At 36.6% G+C, this 21,028-nt stretch overlaps 1 protein-coding gene across 10 annotated transcripts in view; it reads right to left on the bottom strand.

Moving 5' to 3' along the window:
• The window catches only part of kcnma1a (potassium large conductance calcium-activated channel, subfamily M, alpha member 1a), a 312,165-nt gene that overhangs the window by 46,752 nt on the left and 244,385 nt on the right, over window positions 1-21,028 (bottom strand). For 8 of the 10 annotated variants that reach the window (XM_051651289.1, XM_051651291.1, XM_051651290.1 and 5 more), the window contains exons 17-18: window positions 10,803-10,889; window positions 10,565-10,641 (exon numbers count right to left, since the gene is read on the bottom strand). In XM_051651289.1, the coding sequence (XP_051507249.1) occupies window positions 10,565-10,641; window positions 10,803-10,889 (164 nt within the window). Of the gene's footprint in view, window positions 1-1,909; window positions 2,084-3,702; window positions 3,712-10,564; window positions 10,642-10,802; window positions 10,890-21,028 lie in introns of all 10 variants that reach the window. The other 2 variants (XM_051651297.1, XM_051651298.1) reach the window with 2 other exon arrangements.

Below are 21,028 nucleotides of genomic sequence, written 5' to 3'. Positions count from 1 at the left end.
CTCTTTATGAACAGATAATCTCACTAAAGCTCCCTTTCAATCAAAATCTAGTATTTGGTCTATTAAATAAATATGAATGTAAAGAAGAATAGGCTTAAAGGCATAAATAGGTTTGACTGCTTTTCATTTACTCAGATCCAATACCTCTCTGTTTAAAATTACACTCAATGAACACACTGCTAAAAAAACAAAACAAACAAAAAACAGCATAGCTGGTCACCAACAAGCGTTAGTGTTTTGAATGCTGGAGCAAAACATGGAATGCTGGTGTGCTGGTATTCCAACAAGGCTTTTTGACTAGCTTAACCACCAAGACAATCTTGGTTACTGGTCAATCAGCTTCACTAGGTAAGTTTTGCTGGTGAACGACACATTTATACTGTTTCACCAGCTAGACCAGCATAGGAATTGCATGCTGGTAAATTTGGTCTATTCAGCAGGGCAAACGTAGTCAAAAGGGATCTTGACCAGTGAGATGGACTTTTACATTTTAATAAAACATTTTAATTGACCACATTCAAGTCACTGTTTTCTTTTGCCCAAGTAAAGTATGACATTTCACTATGGCCCCATTTACACCTGCCATTAAAATGCCTTTTTAGCTATTGGATAGCACTTGACCACATAAAATGCCAGGTGTAAATGTACCCAAGACCCATTGTGACCCGATCGCTGTAACCACATTCGGAAGTAGTCAGGGATGGATTCTGACCACAATAAAAGAAGGTGTAAATGCAAATGTGTTTTCATTATCCAGATATAACTACATAAGCAATTAATATTATATAATGAGGTGCTTGTGAAACAGTCATCTGTTAAAGCGCTGTGTTGTGGGTTCTTGCCTTTTTCTCTTTATTCTGCCATCACAATGTGAAAAAAACAACAGACACTGCCATGTTGCGATCTTGTCACCCGATTTAAACAACAATATCCCATTAATGGTTCCATTGCAATACAACTGGAACACCTAGTCTCTCTAAAATCACCACTTGCGTCTTTCTCCGGGCCTGTTGTCTAAACACTGTGGCTGGCTTGTGCATGAGAGGAATATCATTAAACTTGCTTTGGCGTCCCGATATTTCGCTTTGGCTGGCAAAAAAAGAAAAAAAAAGAAAGATAAAAATTCAGGAAAAACCCTGAAAAACACCAAAGTGATGGAAAGCATTTGAATGATCCATTGATATATATTTTTTATTTGCTAAAAGACAAAGAATTTTCAGTTACTGCAGCCTCTGATGTAATATGTAAGTAGCGTATAGATATATGCATATAGATCCTATCTGGATATCAAACGCATGTTAATGCCAGGTGTAAAAGAGGGCCAATGAGTTGTAAGAGAGCAAAGGATTGAAGGTATCCAGTGTTTTTGAAGCTGTGCTATTGAGGGAAGAAAGAAGTTAGTCATTTGACTGTATTTTCCTTAACCTGAAGAGTCCTCAAAAGTCACATCAGCATGAAAACATTGTCATTGTCAAAACATCATCAGTATCAAAGAACATAATTAGCACAAGCCCATAGATGTGTCTAATAAAAGCACATAATACAGTACATAATACAGTACCCCTTCCATGTAAGAATTGTAAACACCAAAACAGTGACTGTGAAACGGTCACCAGCACCGCACAAGTGCTCCAATAACACAGCATGCGCCACTACTGCACCTACTCCAGCACTGACACAGAGAAGCCACGGCACTTCAACTACCACCAATTCACCAAACAAGAAATAATATGTACTAGTATACCAATACACCAACCAATAAGCCACAGATACAGAAATAATGGAGGAACGAAACAGACGGAAAACACACAGAACATGAAATACGGCACAGACACCCACAGACTTAAGGACACGCGCACACTCACAGGTCACGGACATCAAACGGCATGTGGTTGGCGATAAAACTTACAGGCACGTAAACTGGTTGAGCAATCATGAACAGAGACAGAAGAAAGTGGGAAGGCCCTCTGAAGGCTGTCCATGTTACTATGTACACTGCCTGACATGCACGAGCAGTCACGCTCAGAGCGCCCGCAATCAAAACAACATGCCAGTTTCATTCGCTTGTAGACGGACATCTTGGCTACAGTCATGTGTTGGATGAGAGGAGAGGAAAGCAGCAGGTTAATGGCAAGGATCAAAATAGTTTTTCAACCAGGGAAGTCTGAAGGTAACTTCTTTAAAACAGGAACAAAAAGTGCAAAGCCTTAGCCACAAGCTCTGACAGGCTTGACCCACAGATGGAGCACTGCACTCCCGCTCAATGGTTCACTTCACTTCTAATTCGCTTCTGCTTACTTTTTCCATAGTGAAGTATGATCTGGATTTGTAGATGAATTTGAAATCTGATTTTAAAAAGATCTAATAGAGGGCTTATTTGCACGCTTGTTTCGGCAGGAAGCAGGAATCTCATTGGGGTCAAGCCGTGCCCTAAGGCTGATCATGTCATAAAAGGTCAAAAGGTCAGTATGACAGTATGATCAGAGGGAGGGGCAAGGGACATTCAGGCAGAGAGGAATGGGTGAATGAGTTCAGTAGCAAAAACCTGTTTGGATAACATCCTCTGTATCTAAAGGAGAGGATCACGTACCTGTATCCCATCATGCAGCAGCAGGTTATCAGCATCACAACGTGCTACAGGCTCTAAAGGGAGCGTTTTCTTTTATTTGTCAAACTTAAAGGGATAGTTAACGCAGCAATAAAAATTCCATCATCATTTGCTCACCCTCATGTTATTTCAAACCTGTAAGACTTCCTTTCTTCCGTAGATGTTAGCATAGGTTAATATACAGTACTCTCTAACATCTCCTTATGAGTTTCTGTTGTGTTAGGAACAATATGAGGGTGAGTGAAGATTTTTCTTTGAACTATCCCTTCAACTCTGCTCACCACTGGGCTCATGCCAAAGGGCTATTTCATCAGTCCCCGAAGATGCATTTGTGAACACATGCATTGTACTTTTAACTCAAACTTACAGTATGTGGGTCTATGTGCATGAGAGTCTAAGTATGCATGTATGCATTTTCTCTCAAAGGAGCTGTGGTGAGAGACTATGCATTTGATTGCTGTGAACTGGACTAAAAACAGTCCCTGGTACGCATTCTCTTGATGCCACCTTGCTAACGGACCATAATCAAGTCTGGCACCCTCAAAAGAGCAAACAATCCACAGGGAAAAACCTGCTTTGACTTCGACTTCCATCTGAGGTTATGAGCCCGAATTAAGAGGCCATTTTCAGCTGTATGCTGGAGAGATAATAGGGTAAATGACTTGGCCTTTAGAGCCATAACCTCAGGGACTGTTATTCTTGTAGAACCATGCATAGCTGAAATTAAGGAGAATAGGCATGCAGAAGGAGGCGACCGTGGTCGTGTCTCTTAGATGGGAACCCGGTCAACTGTTTACAGGGCTTAAACAGATTAAGGCAATGCAAAAACATGCAGAAGCGGGGCTTCTACTTCAATTCATGCTGAAATCTGTCACTTCAGAGTCTGAGGGTTGACATTCATCAGAGCACATAGTATGTGGTTATGTTAGTCAGTGAGACATGGATGGCGGTATAGACACGAGACAACAGGATGATGTGAGTGACTGAACATGACAACACAGAGAGCCTATTTACTGAAGCCTCTTTAACAAAACAACCACATTTAGCAAGAATGCTCTCAGCACATGTACTGTCTTTCCTCGCCCTAAAATCACAATATACTACTAGTGACTAACACGCTCTTTTTATCATATATTCTGCAGAAGCATACAGTACATTATAGCCTACTATAAGATGATACTTACAAAAAACACAAAGGAATAGTTCAACAAAATATGATTCTTCTTTCATCATTTACCCTCATGTTGTTTTAAAGCTATCTGGGTTTCTTTCTTCCATGGAACACAAAAGGAGATGTTAGGCAGTATGTTAATCTCAGTCACCATTCACTGTCATTGAATCTTTTTCCATAGAATGAAACTTAACGGTGACTGAGGCTGTGATTACGCCAGCCTGATCTCATGAACATTAGGTGACTGGGGCAACATTTTTGCAAAACAAAATTACGTGCCTTATTAGATGTTTCGCTGCACTTTCCCACTGAAATGTCCAGTGGAGGGCGCCAGAAGTGAGTGAAATGGTGTCGTAATCAGACGAGGTTTTTAGGTGCATATTAGATGGAAGTTTTAATGGGCAAAACATACTTCCCTCACCTAAAACTTTAAACTAAACCTAACCAGTAGTGTTGTAAAACCAAATTAGAGTTAAACAAAACAGACATCCTTACCCTAAACCAACATCTAAACCTAACTGAAAGTGCACATTTTCTGAAGCAACCATATAATTTTATGATGCTTCTATGACACTTTGATGTCACGTGTCAGCTTGTGTGTTTGGCTTGGCTTGATCTATGCTCTAGCAAGCAATGTTGTATTAAGTGTGTAAATGTAGGGGGGTCTGTAACACAAGTGATAAAATGTATCTTTTTCAAATGGAGTCTTATAGTAAAAGTGTTTCGATATAATAACATAGCAGTGTGTGAGTTTATAAAGTCATAATCATATGTGTGAAAGTGAAAAAAAAAAAAAAAAAAAGCGCACAGTTGTTGTAACACATCTAGTGTTAATTTCACCAAGAAACTGCAACGAAACATAGAACACTGCATTTAATTGTCAGTTTGCAAAAATTTTGTTATAGTAACGTTCATTCTATGAGACTAGGTTGCATTATGCCTAATGATTATGCAAATCTCCATTTGTGTTCCATGGAAGAATGTCAGATGAGTTTGGAACAACATGATAATTTGAATTTTGGGGTGAACTATCCTTGTAAATCAAGAGTGACTTAACATACAATGAAACCCTAACTACAACAAAATACTTCAATCAAGCTCCTAGACTTAAGGTAGAATCACAACCAAACACACTCCTACTTGTATATAAAAAAAGAAAATAAAAAAAAGCAAACAACACCACAGGCATCTTGGTTTATACCTACATGAGGAAAATAATGTGAGAAGTGAGATACCCTGTTATGCACACTCGCTAATAGCAGTCTTGCTAAATAGGTTTATGAGGACCTCAGTGTTCCATTCCATTCCACTCTCATTTATAGAACTACAGTGGCATCTAGTGGCCACATTCTGTACAGCATCTACAGTAGGTCCATACCACCATGACTCTATAATGTTGAGAGATGCACTTATCAGTGAGGGCAGTGAGTAAAAAAGGGCCCAACTAGTGAAAAGAATTTTCTGCAGTGGTTCTTGTGTTGAGGCTGGGCAGGGGCAAGTCAGTAGAGACAAAAGGGAGGCTGTAGGCAAGAAGGGGACCAGATTGTTTTGATTGTGTTTTGGAGACGATGCTCGTTAAGTCTAAGAATTTGAAAAACTTCCCACAGAACAATTTCCCCTCTCTAAAAATACAGCAGCATGCGAAATTGCCCCTGACAGTGAGTGGACTGATTCAAGTGGACTTTACCTCCCCCTTAGGGCTCTCAAAGTCCATGACTAATAGCAGCTATATCTATCAGCTTGTTGGACATTTCAGATTGTCATTACATAAATTTCAGTTTTTGTTAAGTTTCGGGAGGGTCAAAAAACCTCTGAAACGAATCTCTGATTTCAAATATCAGAATGACGCTGAGTAAGGTCTTAATGCAAGTTAAGGTCATTCGACAGTATTTATGGTATAACGTTTGACTGGTACCTCGCTTATTAAAAAAACAGAAAAAACAAAACATAAATCTTGGTTATGGTAAGGCATTTACACATGGAAATTAATGTGGGCAGTCCATAAACATTAAAATACATACTGTTTCAAAAGTATAGCCAAAATACGTAAACATTATATGTGTTAATTTGAATTTAGTGTGATAAAATCAGGGACTTACAGGCATTATGGGGTTTATCAGATAACAGGGTTTACCGACATTACGTCATCATGACAGCAAAGTTGTAATATTGGGTATAACTTTACACAGATAAGGTTAGTAAGCGATTTTATCACATTAAAATCAAGTTAACATGTATAATGTTTACGTCTTGTGGCTATACTTTTGAAACAGTGAGTTTTTGAATTTTTATGGATGGGCCCCATTCATTGTAAGCACCTAACTTGAACAGTGATTTTTATTTTTTTAAATTCGAAATAATTTTTAAGTGGTAATTAACATTATGCCACAAATGTTGTCGATTCAGCTTAACCTATATTGAACCTGAAACATTCCTTTAAAGCTCCTTCCTATTACAAATAAAGTGACCTCTTCGGTTTGGAGGTAACTTCGATCTGGACAGGGCCTGGAAAAAGAGCTTTTGGTCATTTTCAGGCCAGTAAACTCTGCTGTATTGTTTTGGGCAGAGGACAGTGGAGAGAAGAGAGGTGTAGGAGGATGCAGCAGCTAGACTGATACATGCAACATAGATATATAGATACAGTATGTATATATATATATATATATATATATATATATATATATATATATATATATATATAGATAGATAGATAGATAGATAGATAGATAGATAGATAGATAGATAGATAGATAGATAGATAGATAGATAGATAGAACTATTGGCAGAATGAGACAGTCAGACTGTACTCTGGGCCACAGGAAACCCGTTTTTACTCACAATATGTCACTACCAGTGAGCGGTTTAAATAAAGAGGCGGTATTCCAAGGCAGCAAGGAAGGAAATACATCAAAAAGTATGTCAATGATCATAAAGAGGGTGGAAAAAAAAAGAACACAAACTTCCATTAGAGCAATGGAAACCTCATCTCCCTTACTCTGAGACTATAGGCCTTATTTGAGTCAAAAAAAACAAACAAACAAAAAAAAAAAGAGTTTGGGAGGGAATACTTCATCAAAAACATATGACTGAGATGACAACAAATCAGAATAAAAGCAAAAGACAAGTTTTAACTCAAACTTAAATGTTTTACCAAACACATTTAGTGTAACATCTGGCAAATTATTGTTATTATATTTCTTCAAATACTTAAATGAAAAGGGACAGTTCACCCAAAAAAAAAAAATTATCAGTTATTCACCCTCATGTTGTTCTAAACCTGTATGACTTTCCTTCATGCAACACAAAAGGAGATGCTAGGCAGAATGTTAACCTCAGTCACCATTCATCTTGTCATCTATTTTCCATACGTTTAAAGCAAATGGTGACTGAGGCTAACATTCTGCCAATATTTCTTTTTTTATTCCATGAAATAAAGACAGTCGGGTAACAACATGAGTGTGAGTAAATGATGACAGAATTTTCATTTCTGGTGAACAATTAATTAAATGTGGAAAAGAAATGAAAAGAAGGGTCTCCAATTAAAGGCAGCTGTTTAGAAGTGCTGAATTATTCTTGTGGCTAACTGGTTTGGACAAATGCTTAAATAGGTCATGTAATAACAAATCATCATTTCAACATTAATGTTAATGTACGCTACACTAAACATAAATTCATAAATATTGCTTTATTTAACAACTTTAGCACATGACGCCAACCATTTTGATGATAAATCTAAAGTGTTGATGCATGTTTACATAATTTAAGGTGTGTGAAGAACATTTATATCAAATTATACATCTCTCATTAGTATGTAATGGCCTATGCTAGAGCTGCTCAGACAGTGAAGCTATTAATCTCTGTTCTACCTCACTGACTTACAGTCAGAAAATGTTTTTGCCTGGCTGAGGCAGTACGACATGACAGTGGCGCGTCCAATCAGCACAAGCGTTGGGTGTTCTGGGTAAACAGGGTGGATATGATTGTTAAAATGATCCTGGGCCAGGAGTGTGTTTGCGGTATGTCTGGCAAGGGTGGGTAAAGCTGCTATTGCCTTTTGTTTTTCCACCTGACTGGTGTCATTACTGCAGTCTCTCTCCAACTGAAGCCACCACAAGCTGACAGCCTCTCTCTTCAGCCCCGCTAATCACGTCATTCTCTCTCTACATCTGTATCTTGCTTCACCACTAGCATGCTGATGACTGGCTTTCCTCAAGAGTCCCACTCTTTTCACCTTGTCATCTTTCCCCTTCCTTTTCTAGGCCTCCATTTTAAAGCTAGTCTGTTTTTGATGAAGATGAATTCTGGTGTTTACATTTCATTGCTGTCCACTTATTCATTCATATGGCTCTTTTCAAAGAGAAAGAGAACATTCCTAGGGGCTTTAAGCAGCTATTATTTTAGTACTTATTTGTCTTTTTACAGTGGTTGCAAGGCAGCACTGTATTTATATTCCTCAAATATTCTGGTTAGTGTTTGTCCTAAACCTCTAACACTAAGTATTACATTTCTGCAGTTAATTCAGCCTGAACTCATATACATACAGACTCCATTCAAACCTTGCTTTGTAAATAACTTCAGCATTAAGCGTTCTATCAATTTCTGTTTTATGTAACCTTTATACTCCTTGAGAAAGTTTTCCAACAGAAAACAAAGTGTATGCCGAGTACAACGGCAGAGTTCAAGGCAGCTCTAATGCCGAATTTAATTTACACAGAATCAAAGCATAAAACTTAGTGGTAAGTATAGCCGGCTATAGCCAGGCACCTCACGACCCGATACGTAGTACGATACACGTCACAATTAGATACATCACGATACATAAGTCACGAATCAACAAATCACGATATCATGATTCGATTCTAATCTGATTCACAAGCTTTCAATTCCAGTAAATTTGGGTATATTTCAATTTAAAACAAATTATCTTTCAGCTAATGCTCTTACAATTATACAGGGGACTTTATAACTTAGTAAATTATGGAAATATTAAGACTACAAATTATTTTATCATTAGTTTTTTCATCATTTGGTCACATTTTAGCTTTTTAAAAACTCCAAATTCCACAAATTCCATGTATTCCATCAATAAATGTGAAATTGCATATATTATATATTATATTGCATATTTATATTTTGTGACAGCTTTGTTGTTTACATGCCTACTTTGTACTATTTACAAGTATTTACATTGATATGAAGAACAAGTGCTAAAACGGTACTGTCTCTTTAAGACCAGCGGCAGGGACAGAAGTGTTTTGGTCAAATGGCTTCTTTATAGCATTTTTTTTATATGTATAAAAATAAATAAATGCTTCTTTTGTTGTTTTTGATCAATAACTGATTGTAAAAAACTGAGAGGTAGGGCTGGGCGATATGTCTTAAAAAAATTATATCTCGATAATTATGTATTATGTTTTTTGTTTGTTTTGTTTTTCAAATAAACACAAGGGAGAATGAAATTCAATCATTTTGATTGATATGCACTTTATATTTATATTTCATACACAATGATACATAGTAGCTTAATAAAAAGCTTTTATTTCACTGTGCAAAGCTACTTCACTGACTTATTTTTGAAACCCCAGTTGAACATTGCATAATACTAAATTATTATTGTGGGACATGTCAGGTTGATTATTATAATATAATGCTGAATTATCATTATTATTCTGATTATTAGATTTGCGTTAAACAAAAGTAATATATTTTTGTCCTGTTTGCTTCATCTTCACCTGGGGGTTTTATTTTGACACTGAAAGTGCTGTCATATTTACTTCAACTTCACAAGCAGCTTTTATTTCGACTCAGAAAATGCAATGTGTATTTGACAGTTTGCAATGTTCTGCATTTCCAGAAATGCTGTAATCTCCTCCTTTTCTGTTATTCTGTGTTGCGTTTGTAGATTTGTATAATATCTTGTAACTGTCACTAATGTTTGGAATTGCGCAAATGCTTGAACCTGCATTACTTTCATTTCACAATGCACGTGAACTGATCTGATAGTGCTGCCATGTGCGTACACACAGATCAGCGCGTCACTGGTTTGTTCTGAATCACACACAGACCATGTTTATCTGTCTTTAAATCACAGCCTTTTGTGGATTAATAATCACATATGCCATTTTGATGTTATTTTGTTTAATTGTGCAGCCCTGAATGATCGTGAAATTAGTCTACTGATGCGCTCTTTATGAAACTTAATAGCCAAATGAAAGCACATTAAAATAATTGCGATATTCACGATATTGGTCAATTTTACATCATCAGCAAAATTATCTTGAATATATAGTTAATATTCAATATATCAACCAGCCCTACTGAGAGGATATTTAAAGAGACATTACTCAATGACAAATTGATTGCGTGGATCTTGCACTTATTAAGACGACCTATTTCTACTTTATTGAAATGCTGGGCATGATATGAATAGACAAATAGTTCAATATAAATATCGATAGATGGACCTAAAGTATCGATACAATATTATGAGAAAAAGTATTGCAATATATCGACACAGCCCTAATGGTTAGCTTACCTAAAGTTATTTTGCTGCCTTGAAAGCACTAATATCTCCTTCAGAAAATGCAGGTCTTGATCTCTTTTATCTTGTTTTGAGACGATGTTACATTAGTATTTTATTTTTTTAAATAGTATTGTATAGTATTTATATTGAATAAAAATACAAAAGAGAAAACACAATATTTGCTACATTACAAAGCAAAAAGAGCTGGTGGCCACTTTCAGACTAGGCTCACAGGAGGGGAGGAATAGTTGAGTTTACTTACTTCTTTTGCAGCCACACTTTTTTATCCTTTTGGGATCTGTGATGTCATCATGACAAGCTTTGCAGTAGAAAAATGCTCTGAAGAAAGACAGTAAACAATTGAACATTCTCCTTCAACCATGTCCTTCACATTTCACAGTTCTGATTTGTATTAAAGGGTGAAAAATAGCAACAACAACAAAAGTGTGTAAACAAACACAAGAGGAATAGTAATTTTGATGGATTGAGATCAAGATTACCTTTTCACCTCTTTGGCGTCACTGGCGATAAAGAATCCCAATGTCCCCTCTTGCATCTTAACATGATTTCCCGGATTGATCAGAATACTGTTTAATGAGAAAGAGGGTAATTCTCATTAACATGAAAAAAAAATCTCTCGCACATCCAAACGCTCTAATCAAGAGGAATGGTACACATGTTGTTTGACCTTGTTAAGAAGACTGATGAGAAAACATGCATAAACTGCCTCAAATTTTGCCACTGAAATTGTACTTCTCTTCCAAAAAGCAGTCAGCAAGGTTGTCAGCAAATGTAGCTATTGTAAAATACCCTTCAGACCACTTGGTTTCCATTTTTTTTAACTGGCTTCACACAAAAAAACTACACAACAACATGACTAGCCAATTTGAATTATTTTCTCATAATGGTCTTAGATTAAATTGTCTTGAGTGATGAGATAAAAGAAAGAATTAAAACTGGGATGGAAACAGTCTGAGTGTTTTAGTCGACAGGCCCTCTGAAACAGAAGGTGTATGGTCTATGTCTACACAGCAGTGGATTACTTTAGTGTAGCTGAAATGCAAGGGAATGACCAGCCCACCAATAATTCAGGATACATCCTGGGTCTCTGAATCATCGCTAACTGCATACTAAGCCAAAACTTGCCATTCAGTAAAATAGGCCTTTGGTTCTTAAGTCACTTAACACACTTAAGTGTGGACACTTAAGTCACGCTAAAAATTCCAGAACATTAGAAGAAAAATATCAAACCAAGTGACATCTGCAAACAAAAGAAGCTAGACCTTTTTTCTTTGAACTAAATTTAATACCTTTCTTAGAAACCAACTGTTTAAGGTAATTTTATTGGATGTATTAAGTCAGTTTCCCTCATGTTTACACAGGTATCCTAAAAGAGTAACCACAGGTGTCCTTCATCACATTAACTATGGCCATGCTCCACTTTGACAACCAGAAAGTGTCCAAATACTGTACTTTCTGCCTTAATTTTGCACAAAATATAGTATAAATATAGAAATTTAAAACTTAACGAACTTGTTTTTGTGAAAAACAAAATCTTGTAAAGTGTGTTTGAGCAATTTATCCATTAAAATTTTCACTTGAATATATATTTTGCTAAACAATACAAAAACATTAAATACATTATTAAGTATGGCTTAAAAATATTTGGGGCCACTACATGTAAACATTAAGTTACTTGGTCAGTTTTACTTGTGGTTGCCATAGTGCAGAAAGGGAGGCCAAATTCTAGATAGATGTACCTGTCAAAAATATGCTCTTTTTTATCATTACATTTTAAATGTTCGCTCATAAGCCACATGGTCCATTTTTGTTGTAAATGTAAGTGCATCATGACATCATCAGAAAAATAAACATGTACATTCTGTGGTTTGACTGTAAACATATCTACCATTCATTATCAAACCTGAACTAGCACTGTCAGTGTCTCAGTGTGACTTCCCTTGGTGGGCAGGACATTTTTGATGTTTATGATGTCAATGTCAACTTCTGCCAAATATTTTGGAGAGTTTGCTTTGTAAGAATAGAGATTCAGCAGTGTGGACAGAGTCACTACAGAATCACTGTATCATTCCCCGTTAATTAGACAGAGACGGGACGACACAACACAGCCATTAATGCTTGCCTGTTGTTAGGTTTCATCAATGGATTTAGTGGTGACTGCAACACTTGACAAATGTCCAGCCTGGCAGAAGTGCCAAGGCCAAAGAGCCCAAATGAAAGAGAAAGCTATAAACTGCCGTTCACATTGGTCATGTACACACTACAAAATTTTGGAAATTTGCAGGAGTGAATCCCCAAAATTGTTGTTCTTTGTGTGTACGGAATACAGGAGTTCCTTTGAAATTGCAGTGAATTACAAGTGACAACAATAGCAACACTACAGCATCTCACACCTTTAAATAAGAAACATGGATGCCCCCAGTTTAACCCATTTGGTGTTCACTATTTCTGACCAAGGACATATTATCATCCTGAGATATACTATTATACAGCAATTTTGAGTTAACTGCCCTCAACACAGTGATCATGATTTGTTTTTTTGCATGTTAAGCGTGTGCATGCTATCATGTTGGTTACCCTGAGATGGCAGGGCTGTTGACAGAAACTACAGTGGAGAGAGACAGACTGGAATATATGATTGAGCGAGGACACATATTTTGGTTTAAGTGATTTGCACTAGGAGAAAACAGGACACATCTTTCACGTGCTATTTATCACGTCATTAACAACTAGTTGTTCAATTCAGTTCTGTGCACATGGAAATTATGAAAATGCAGTTGTCACTACATTAATTCTTCAGGAGTTAATTTGTTTGTAGAATGTTGTTGTCACTCCTGCATATTACCGAACAGTGTGTGTACAGAACATGATTAAGAACAAAAAGGAGAGTGACAACCATATTTAGCTGCAGTGTGTTCATGACCATTGAAGCCACATTCAAAATGTTCCACTAATCTATAGATTAAATAAGTCAAACAGCTTAACTGGATCTCACAAATTCATATATTCATATATTGTTTGATACATGTATTCTATCAAATCTCTTTCCTCTTGACTCAAAGAATAACCATTTCATTGGGAATGAAGACCGAAATAGGGGGATTTAATCCATCATAAAGCGAAAATTGACTGGCTAGTTATTGAAAATGTCAAAAGCGGTCTGTTTTGCTAGAAATCATTGTGCTTTTATCACTGCGCTTTACATCTGATTAAATAGCCCCCCTTAGTGAGAAGCAGCACATTTGGCATGCTGTTCAGAAGATGAAAACAAACGGACTTGTTCACTGACAGATTCACACACATTGCTCCCCAAATGTGAGATTTTCACACTGATTGACACAAAATCAGAAAGAAGCCCCATGCAATGGGCTGTTTATTGACTGACTGCATGGCATCAACTCAGATCAAACCTCATATTATGGGAAACAAAGCAAGCATCACACATCACAGAGTGTTCGGGCATGCGGTTATCAAGAGTGTCACAACCAAGGGCACATCTAAAAGAGAGCAGGTGCAGCCACCGCACAGTGGCACGTAGATGCAAACTGTTGCAGTAACTTCTGTGCAGTTGGATTGTTGTACAGAACACCAAACTGACAGGAAGTGACCTCACTTCATAAACATCTACTCAGAGACACACAGGCATTTGGGGACATGATGAATGCCAGTTCCAGACAAACACTGACAAACAAACCTACCATATACTCAAACACTGTCTGTCTCACACTTATGTAAAAAATACAAATCACACTCACTCCTACACAGACACACAGTAACAGACACACACAAAGACACATAAACACAATACAGTGTTAGAGTGGTAATGACAGAAAAGGCAGAGATGGTTGTCATGGGTAGTGTGGCCTTGATTAACCAATCGTTCAAGTTGTTTAGGATTTAAGACTGTGAAGTAAAAGTTGCCATTTTGAAAAAAAGAAACAAAAAAATAAAATAAATAAATAAATAAATAAATAAATAATATATATATATATATATATATATATATATATATATATAATGCACTGAGAACAGTTTTTCTGAGCATTAAGGTTCCTATTAGAACCCTTTCCTCTGTGCATTACAATATTCTTGGCAAAGAGCAATAAGAGAGAAAAACATGAAGTACTGTTTGCATGGAACGCACAATGCTGAAAAACATGGGCAGAAATGGCTCACAGCTGATGAATACTGAAAAATAACTGAACAGGGGAAAAAGAAAGGGAGAGGACATTGAGAAAAAATACGATTTATGGTGTGGATAAACGCTGCGTTGATATGTGAACATCACAGACAAAGAAACGTGAATTGAACAATTTCAGTACTCTCTCTGCCTGCAAAGAAGTTAGTGCACTTAGCACAAATATCACAATAAGAGAGAGATAGCAAGAGATTTTGGCCATTTTTGAGAGGGGGTATGGTACAATATCCTTAAGTTTTCGCCCAGAGATGATTTAAAGTGTGGAGGGGTGAGATAATGAAGAGGGCATACCGCTTTCTGCTTCTGCAAACAACAAGAAAACATTTTAAATCAAACACAGACCAAACAAAAGGTGGCGAGGTGTATAGTACCTGTATCTGCACATTGAGGTGAAAAAATATCTGTCAATAACTAAAGTAGAGGGCAAAACAGTCACTTTTCACCATAAAAAATACTCTTCGCATTGGTTAACTCGTCATATAAAGGAAAATTATGGTCTAAACCCCAAAGTGTGCTTCAAAGTTTAGGCAGTGAACTTTAAATTCAGCCTAGAACACCAAATTGAGAGTTCCACTAAAGGATAATGTTGTGCCCTCTAAAGGTTTTGTCATTATGTGTGGTATGGCAAAGTTATTAATCCAACTTTAATAGCCAACCATTAGAAAGTAATCAAATTATATGAACTGTATCATACCAAGTGATAGAGTAAAAAACAACCTTTGCTTTAGAGTCAATGCGTATTTTGGCATGGAGAATACTGAACATGAGTGGCACTTTTATATGATATTGTTGAATAACAGGGTTCAGAGTCTTATCTTATATCATGGCATGGGTAATTTTAAGTCATGGTACTGGGTAGGCCTATACGTTCAGCCTACTCTCATATAATGAATGCAACTAAAGCAACATTTTTGCAAACTGACTTTTACGTGCCACTTTCTATGTTTCGCCGCAGCTTCCTGTTTAAATTTACACTAGAGCCGCTGCGTTTTATTCACTTTCACACAAATCACCAGCACAATGGCTGATTATGACTTTATGAACATATACAGTTGAAGTCAGAAGTTTACATACACCTTAGCCAAATGCATTTAAACTCAGTTTTTCACAATTCCTGACATTTAATCATAGAAAACATTCCCTGTCTTAGGTCAGTTAGGATCACTACTTTATTTTAAGTATATAGTCAGAATAATAGTAGAGAGAATGATTTATTTCAACTTTTATTTCTTTCATCACATTCTCAGTGGGTCAGAACTTTACATACACTTTGTTAGTATTTGGTAGCATTAACTTTAAATTGTTTAACTTGGGTCAAACATTTTGGGTAGCCTTCCACAAGCTTCTCACAATAAGTTGCTGGAATTTTGGCACATTCCTCCAGACAGCTGGTGTAACTGAGTCAGGTTTGTAGGCCTCCTTGTTCGCACATGCTTTTCCAGTTCTGCCCACAAATTTTCTATCGGATTGAGGTCAGGGCTTTGTGATGGCCACTCCAATACCTTGACTTTGTTGTCCTTAAGCCAGTTTGCCACAACTTTGGAAGTACGCTTGGGGTCAGTGTCCATTTAGAAGACCCATTTGCGACCAAGCTTTAACTTCCTGGCTGATGTCTTGAGATGTTGCTTCAATATATCCACATAATTTTCCTTCCTCATGATGCCATCTATTTTGTGAAGTGCACCAGTCCCTCCTGCAACAAAGCACCCCCACAAAATGATGCTGCCACCCACATGCTTCACGGTTGTGATGGTGTTCTTCGGCTTGCAAGCCTCACCCTTTTTCCTCCAAACATAACAATGGTCATTATGGCCAAACAGTTCCATTTTTGTTTCATCAGACCAGAGAACATTTTCCAAAATGTAAGATCTTTGTCCCCATGTGCACTTGCAAACTGTAGTCTGGCTTTTTTATGGCGGTTTTAAAGCAGTGGCTTCTTTCCTTGCTGAGCAGCCTTTCAGGTAATGTCGATATAGGACTCGTTTTACTGTGGATATAGATACTTGTCTACCTGTTTCCTCCAGCATCTTCACAAGGTCCTTTGCTGTTGTTCTGGGATTGATTTGCACTTTTCGCACCAAACTATATTCATCTCTAGGTGACAGAATGTGTCTCCTTCCTGAGCGGTTTGATGGCTGCGTAGTCTCATGGTGTTTATGCTTGCATACTATTGTTTGTACAGATGAATGTGGTACTTTCAGGTAATTGGAAATTGCTAACAAAGGATGAACCAGACTTGTGTAGGTCCACAATTTTTTTTCTGAGGTCTTGGCTGATTTCTTTTGATTTTCCCATGATGTCAAGCAAAGAGGCACTGAGTTTGAAGGAAGGCCTTAAAATACATCCACAGGTACACCTCCAATTGACTCCAATTAGCCCATCAGCCTATCAGAAGCTAATTGGCTAGTTGCCAGAAGGCTTGACATCATTTTCTGGAATTTTCCAAGCTGCTTAAAGGCATAGTTAACTTAGTGTTAGTGTTAATTTTGTTAACGAAAACTATGACAAAAAATGTCCGTTGACGACCTTTTATTCCATGACTAAGATTAGACGTCATTAAACACTAACTGTGACTATATCAACATGCAATATTGTTGACGAAAAAAGACAAGACTAAAATGTAGTTTAAAAAATACAATCTTTACTAAAATCTCTCTTTATTTTTGTCAGAAAAAAGAGGAGACAAAAGATTATAGTCTGTTTTTTGTTTTGTTTTTTCTAAATTACAATCCAAATATCCTGTTCATTGGATGGCATGAGCAGCAGTTTCCTTTCCTGTGCTGCATGCGGCATATCAGGACTAAGCAAGCACAGTGAGGAGTACCTTTCAAGTAGTTTACAGAAAGCTAACATTCGTTAAATAATGACAGCAACAGTTGGACTTGGGAGAAACAGAAGATGATATGAAGGCTAACCACAAAGAAATTGAGGTAGGTTAAAGTCTTGGCGGTAATGTTAGGTTGGTTTTTTAAGCTATATTAAGACAAGTAGTGACAACTATATTAGACAACTTAATAAGCTATATTAAGACAAGACGGTGGTGTTACATTATATAGGCTGTGTTTTATAGCTAAACTGAACTCATTACGCATATAGGCTAGCACCTTATGCTTATAGGCTAGCAAACTGTTGTGAAGGAGCTGAAAATGATTGGCAAAGGCAACGCAGGATTGAGTATAGACCAGTGACTTATGTATTTTGGCATCTATTTGGTGACAATGCTATGTTTATTTGTCCTTCACATTACCATCAAAATGAATCTGAATATGTTATAAAAATGAATTGCCTACAAAAACATACCTCAAAAAGGTGTCTGCAGTAATATGCCTGCATAACCTGCATAAAGTACTTACTTTGTGAGTATAACACCACCTAGTTTTGATTGTGTAGAGTTTTCTTTTTCTGGATACTCAGGGTTTGTGTTATTAAGTTAAAATCATAGCAATGATTTACTTATAGTGCAACACTTGGATTTCTTGATGTTGTATCTGTCTAAATGTGACTAAAATATGACTAAAATGTCAACAGTTTTCATTGACTAAAATTAGACTAAAATACTGAGTGTTTTCTTTGACTAAGATAAGACTAAAATGCCCAGACTTTTAGTCAACTAAAACTTGACAAAAAAAAAAAAAACAGGATAAGGTTGACTAAATATGATAAAAACTAATAAGGACATTTTACACAGGACTAAGACTAAGACTAAATTAAAAAATAGCTGACAAAATTAACACTACTTAGTGTATGTAAAATTCTGACCCACTGGAATTGTGATATAGTCAATTATAAGTGTAACAATCTGTCTGTAAACAATTGTTGGAAAAATGACTTGTGTCATGCACAAAGTAGATGTCCTAAACGACTTGCCAAAACTATAGCTTGCTAATATGAAATCTGTGGGGTGGTTAAAAAATTAGGTTTAATGACTTCAACCTAAGAGTATGTAAACTTTTGACTTCAACTGTACATATACAGTGTGTATATATACTGTGTGTATATATATATGTATATATATATGTATATATATATATATATATATATATATATATATATATATATATACATACATACACACACAAAAACATTCAGAACTTCTTAAACTACTTCAATGAGTTCTCATCAAAAAATCCTCCACGTGCAGCAATGACAGCTTTGCAGATCCTTGGCATTCTAGCTGTCAGTTTGTCCACATACTCAGGTGACATTTCACCCCACGCTTCCTGTAGCACTTGCCATAGATGTGACTGTCTTGTCGGGCACTTCTCACACACCTTACAGTCTAGCTGATCCCACAAAAGCTCAATGGGGTTAAGATCCATAACACTCTTTTCCAATTATCTGTTGTCCAATGTATGTTTCTTTGCCCACTCTAACCTTTTCTTTTTGTTTTTCTGTTTCAAAAGTGGCTTTTTCTTTGCAATTCTTCCCATAAGGCCTGCACCCCTGAGTCTTCTGTTTGCTGTTGTACATGAAACTGGTGTTGAGCGGGTAGAATTCAATGAAGCTGTCAGCTGAGGACATGTGAGGTGTCTATTTCTCAAACTAGAAACTCTGATGTACTTATCCTCTTGTTTAGTTGTACATCTGGCCTTCCACATCTCCTTCTGTCCTTGTTAGAGCCAGTTGTCCTTTGTCTTTGAAGACTGTAGTGATTTTTGACAATTTCAAGCATTGTATATCCTTCATTCTTCAAAACAATGATTGACTGATGAGTTTCTAGAGAAATGAGTTTCTTTTTTGACATTTTTGACCTAATATTGACCTTAATACACGCCAGTCTATTGCATACTGTGGCAACTCAAAAACAAACACAAAGACAATGTTAAGCTTCATTAAACAAACCAAATAGCTTTCTACTGTGTTTGATATAATTGCAAGTGATTTTCTAGTACCAAATTAGCAATTTAGCATGATTACTCAAGGATAAGGTGTTGGAGTAATGGCTGCTGGAAATGGGGCCTGTCTAGATTTTATTAAAAATGACTTTTTCAAATAGTGCTGGTGCTGTTTTTTACATCAGTAATATTCCGACTATACTTTGTGATCAGTTGAATGCCACTTTGGTGAATTAAAGTACCAATTTCCTTCCGAAACAGCAAAATCTGTACATTTATTCCAAACTTTTGGCTGCCAGCGTATATATTTCTGCTCTATTACTTACACACTGCTATGTTATGATATTGAAACACTTTTACTTTAATGCCTCATTTGAAAAACAATATATTTTAACACTTTTATCACAAACCCGCCTACATTTACACTTAGTATATGATTAGCTCGTGTGGTAGCTCACCTGATAGAGTGCTGAACTTTAGACTCGGAAGACCTGAGTTTGAGCCCAGCCAAGCATGCAAACTGACATGTGAGATGCAAGTGTAATATAAGTGACATGAAATTATGCTGCTGCTTCTAAAATTTGCTTTTCATGTCGCATTTGCTTTACAACACTATCCGTTAGGTTTACAGGTTTGTTCAGGGTAAGGATATCTGTTTTGTTTACCTCTCATTTGCTTTTAAACATTATTGGTTAGGTTTAGGTTAAATATTTTGGCTAGTTAGGTACATTTTATTAATTGAAACCTACATCTAATATTCACCTTAAAAACTTCGACTGACTTTGTCACCATTTCACTCGCTTTTGGCTTATGTCACTGGGAAACTGCAGCAAAATGTGTAATGAAGCACGTAATTTTGTTTTGCAAAAAGGTTGCCATTGTCACGTAATGTTCATGATATCAGGCTGTAAATTTCATAATATATTAAACATTTATGCTGGAAATTCAATTATGTATTAAATAACTATGGGGTAATGACCATTGATGATGGAATTATTGGCTAATCCAGTTAATTAATTACCTTACAAATAAAACATACATCATTGAATTTATTTTCTCTTTTTATCTGGGATTGATGTGGATTAACTAATGTTACTAAACAGATAGTTCTGATACTAAATTTTTATTGGATGAGGCACGTTTGAAGCTGTTGTAAAATAGCCAATATGCGCACATTAGTTGAATTTCAAATTAAAGCTCCATGTGGCAACGTTGCTTGCAGTTAACTGTAAACAATGTACACTCTGCTTCGCATTGTTTGTAACAATTGCCAGCCTCAGAGACATAGGTAGACACCAAGAAGTAATCAAGTTCATGAAAACAATGATGAGTGTGATTTAAAGGTTTCATTTTTTTCTCTAAAATGAAATTTTAACTTCATTGACCATTAGGTTTAGGGTTTGGGTTAGGGTGTATGGTTGATAAAATATTCATTCCTGTTGACTGTATTACATCATTTACAACTAAAAACAACTTGCTTCACTACATGCTTTTGAACTCTTCACCCAGACACTGGAGCTTACATGTTCCCATTCAAAAGCATCACTAGCTTTGCCCACTGAGGGCAGTGGTTTCGGTAAACACACACCGATTTCAGCTGAAGAACTTTCGACCTAGTGTTGCCGAATTCACGTTGCGATCAGTCTGATCCATCTTCCGAGGTAGAAATGAT

Source organism: Myxocyprinus asiaticus, chromosome 23 (genome assembly GCF_019703515.2).
Source record: "Myxocyprinus asiaticus isolate MX2 ecotype Aquarium Trade chromosome 23, UBuf_Myxa_2, whole genome shotgun sequence".
Taxonomy (NCBI): Eukaryota; Metazoa; Chordata; class Actinopteri; order Cypriniformes; family Catostomidae; genus Myxocyprinus; species Myxocyprinus asiaticus.
This window is presented reverse-complemented; position numbering and strand designations above follow the sequence as displayed.